Source organism: Penaeus japonicus, unplaced genomic scaffold (genome assembly GCF_977035675.1).
Source record: "Penaeus japonicus unplaced genomic scaffold, GWHDUDI00000001_assembly GWHDUDI00000007, whole genome shotgun sequence".
NCBI classification, from domain to species: domain Eukaryota; kingdom Metazoa; phylum Arthropoda; class Malacostraca; order Decapoda; family Penaeidae; genus Penaeus; species Penaeus japonicus.
The window spans coordinates 2520145-2522644 of record NW_028234409.1 but is presented as its reverse complement, the minus strand read 5'-3'; the positions used below and the strand labels follow the sequence as shown (position 1 = coordinate 2522644).

General features: G+C 39.0%; 1 protein-coding gene across 2 annotated transcripts in view; it reads left to right on the top strand.

The window, feature by feature from the left end:
* The window catches only part of LOC122257078 (uncharacterized), a 40437-nt gene that overhangs the window by 19884 nt on the left and 18053 nt on the right, over nt 1-2500 (top strand). For both annotated transcript variants that reach the window (XM_086538302.1, XM_086538301.1), the window contains exon 5: nt 781-1005. In XM_086538302.1, the coding sequence (XP_086394428.1) occupies nt 781-1005 (225 nt within the window). The remainder of the gene's footprint in view (nt 1-780; nt 1006-2500) is intronic.

Sequence of the window (2500 nt, the reverse complement as noted above, 5' to 3'; positions counted from 1 at the left end):
AACTTTCGCTGTAACTGAATTCCGGATTTACAAAGGAAGCATAAAAAAAAAAAAAAAAAAAAAGGCCGTTGTCCCACGTGTAGTTGTGTAATTACTGACATTTTTGTTGACAAAGTGATAAAACAAAGTAAATATAGGAGGGGCAGTAAGAGAGCTGGGGGGAAAAAGTATGAACGAGGTAGAAGGTTTTAATGAACATGTAATAGAAAATCCAACAATATTACATTTCTAAGCATATATTTCCGTATTTCTTTTTTTTTTCTTTTAGTTAAGTTTACTACACAGCTATTCTACTCTAACAACTAAAGGGTCCTTTGGCAAACTCAGTGGGGTAAATTGGAGAAGGTTTTTGAGTTCCATGAATTTTTTTTTAATCCTTTTTACTGCAAATGCTTGTGGAAATGTGTATACAAATAATATATGGAATGTTGAACTTTTCTCTTTTTATGAGCCTTTTGGAGAATAAATTGAGCTACATGTAGTTTTTTTTTTTTTTCTCTTTGAAATTGCACAGTTCGACTTATATATCATACATACACACATTGAGAGCGGTGTTAATGGAGAGTCATGTTTTTTTTTTTTTTTTTTTTTTTTTGGGGGGGGGGGGGGGGGGCAGGAAAGAAAAAAAAGACGAGAGAAAACTAAAAAATAAAAAAATAAAAAAGAGAGGAATGGAGACAAGTTACATGATATGTAAGCCCTCATTTCTATCATATATTTCAAATCATCCACTAAACCTAACAGACAGACATAGCAACAAAAACCCGCGTCCATCGACAGGAACGGCCAAAGTGGAGAGCCTGAAGTGGATTCTGGGCGGAGTGCAGGTGGACTCGACCTGGAGGCGTGTGGACGAGGGCACCGCGACCAACGTCTTGGATTTGGGCGGCCTAGACCAGAGGCACCACAACGCCCGCCTCACCTGCCGCCTCACCACCAGCGACCCCGCCCACGCCCATGTCTTAGCTAACATTACCGATGTCTCCACCGTCATCACTATGTTCCGTGAGTGGTTCTTGCTTGCAATTGCAGTGTTTTTTCTGGAAACTTTCATTAATTTTTATATCCTAAATAATAATAATAATAATAATAATAATGATAACAATAATAATAATGATAATAATAATAATGATAATAATAATAATAATGATAATAATAATAATGACATTATTGTCATGTATTACTATTATAATTATCATTATTACCATTATCATCCCTATTATTATTACAATCATTATTATTATCATAATAAATTAAATGGTCCGTGTGTGAATGGGGATGTTTTAATTCTTTGCAGTTGCTGCTTGTTTTATTGTTTGAGTTCTTTGGGGAATTAATTCCTGATTTTTTTTTATAACAATTGATAATCACGACCACAAAAAAGAAACACTATAACTAAATATAGTGATTAAGGTTATTACTGATGTGGACTTATGTAAAAGTCCAATAAAAAACAATAATCTCCAGCCATAATTTCATCCTCAATTCTACATCTCCTTCATCATGCAGTTCATGCAGCTTCGTCATACAAGTCATGCAGCTTCGTCATACAATTCACGCACCTTCATCATACAATTCACGCAGCTTCGTCATGCAATTCACGCAGCTTCGTCATGCAATTTATGCAGCTTCGTCATACAATTCATGCAGCTTCGTCATACAACTCATGCAGCTACGTCATACAATTCATGCAGCTTCGTCATACAATTCATGCACCTTCATCATACAATTCATACACCTTCGTCATACAATTCATACACCTTTGTCATACAATTCATGCAGCTTCGTCATGCAATCCACGCAGCTTCGTCAATATTCCCCTCTAACAAGTTTTGCCTTCGATTCCCTCACGCATGTAATAGCGTTTCCTTCACCGCGGCAATTACTGCTGTGACCGTCAACCACCCTTTTGCATGACACAAGCAGAGGGGAACATTTCCAACTCGACTGGCGTGCCTCGTTCACTCGTTCGAGGATGATTGGCACTTTGGGGAATGGTGCCTCCTGTGCCAAACGCCATGCAGAATTATGAAAACAAAACGACGGAGGGAAGCGCAGGGAAACATATGGATATGCCAAAGGCCTTTTCGGTTTGATGCTTCGTGAGGGCATAGCGCTATGCCTTTTCGGTTTACTGCTTCATCAGGGCATAGCACTATGCCTTTTCGGTTTATTGCTTCACCAGGGCATAGCACTATGCCTTTTTGCTTTACTGCTTCGTGAGGGCATAGCACTATGCCTTTTCGGGTTACTGCTTCATCAGGGCATAGCACTATGCCTTTTTCGCTTTATTGCTTCACCAGGGCATAGCACTATGCCTTTTTGCTTTACTGCTTCGTGAGGGCATAGCACTATGCCTTTTCGGGTTACTGCTTCATCAGGGCATAGCACTATGCCTTTTCGCTTTATTGCTTCACCAGGGCATAGCACTATGCCTTTTTTGCTTTACTGCTTCATCAGGGCATAGCACTATGCCTTTTTGCTTTACTGCTTCATCAGG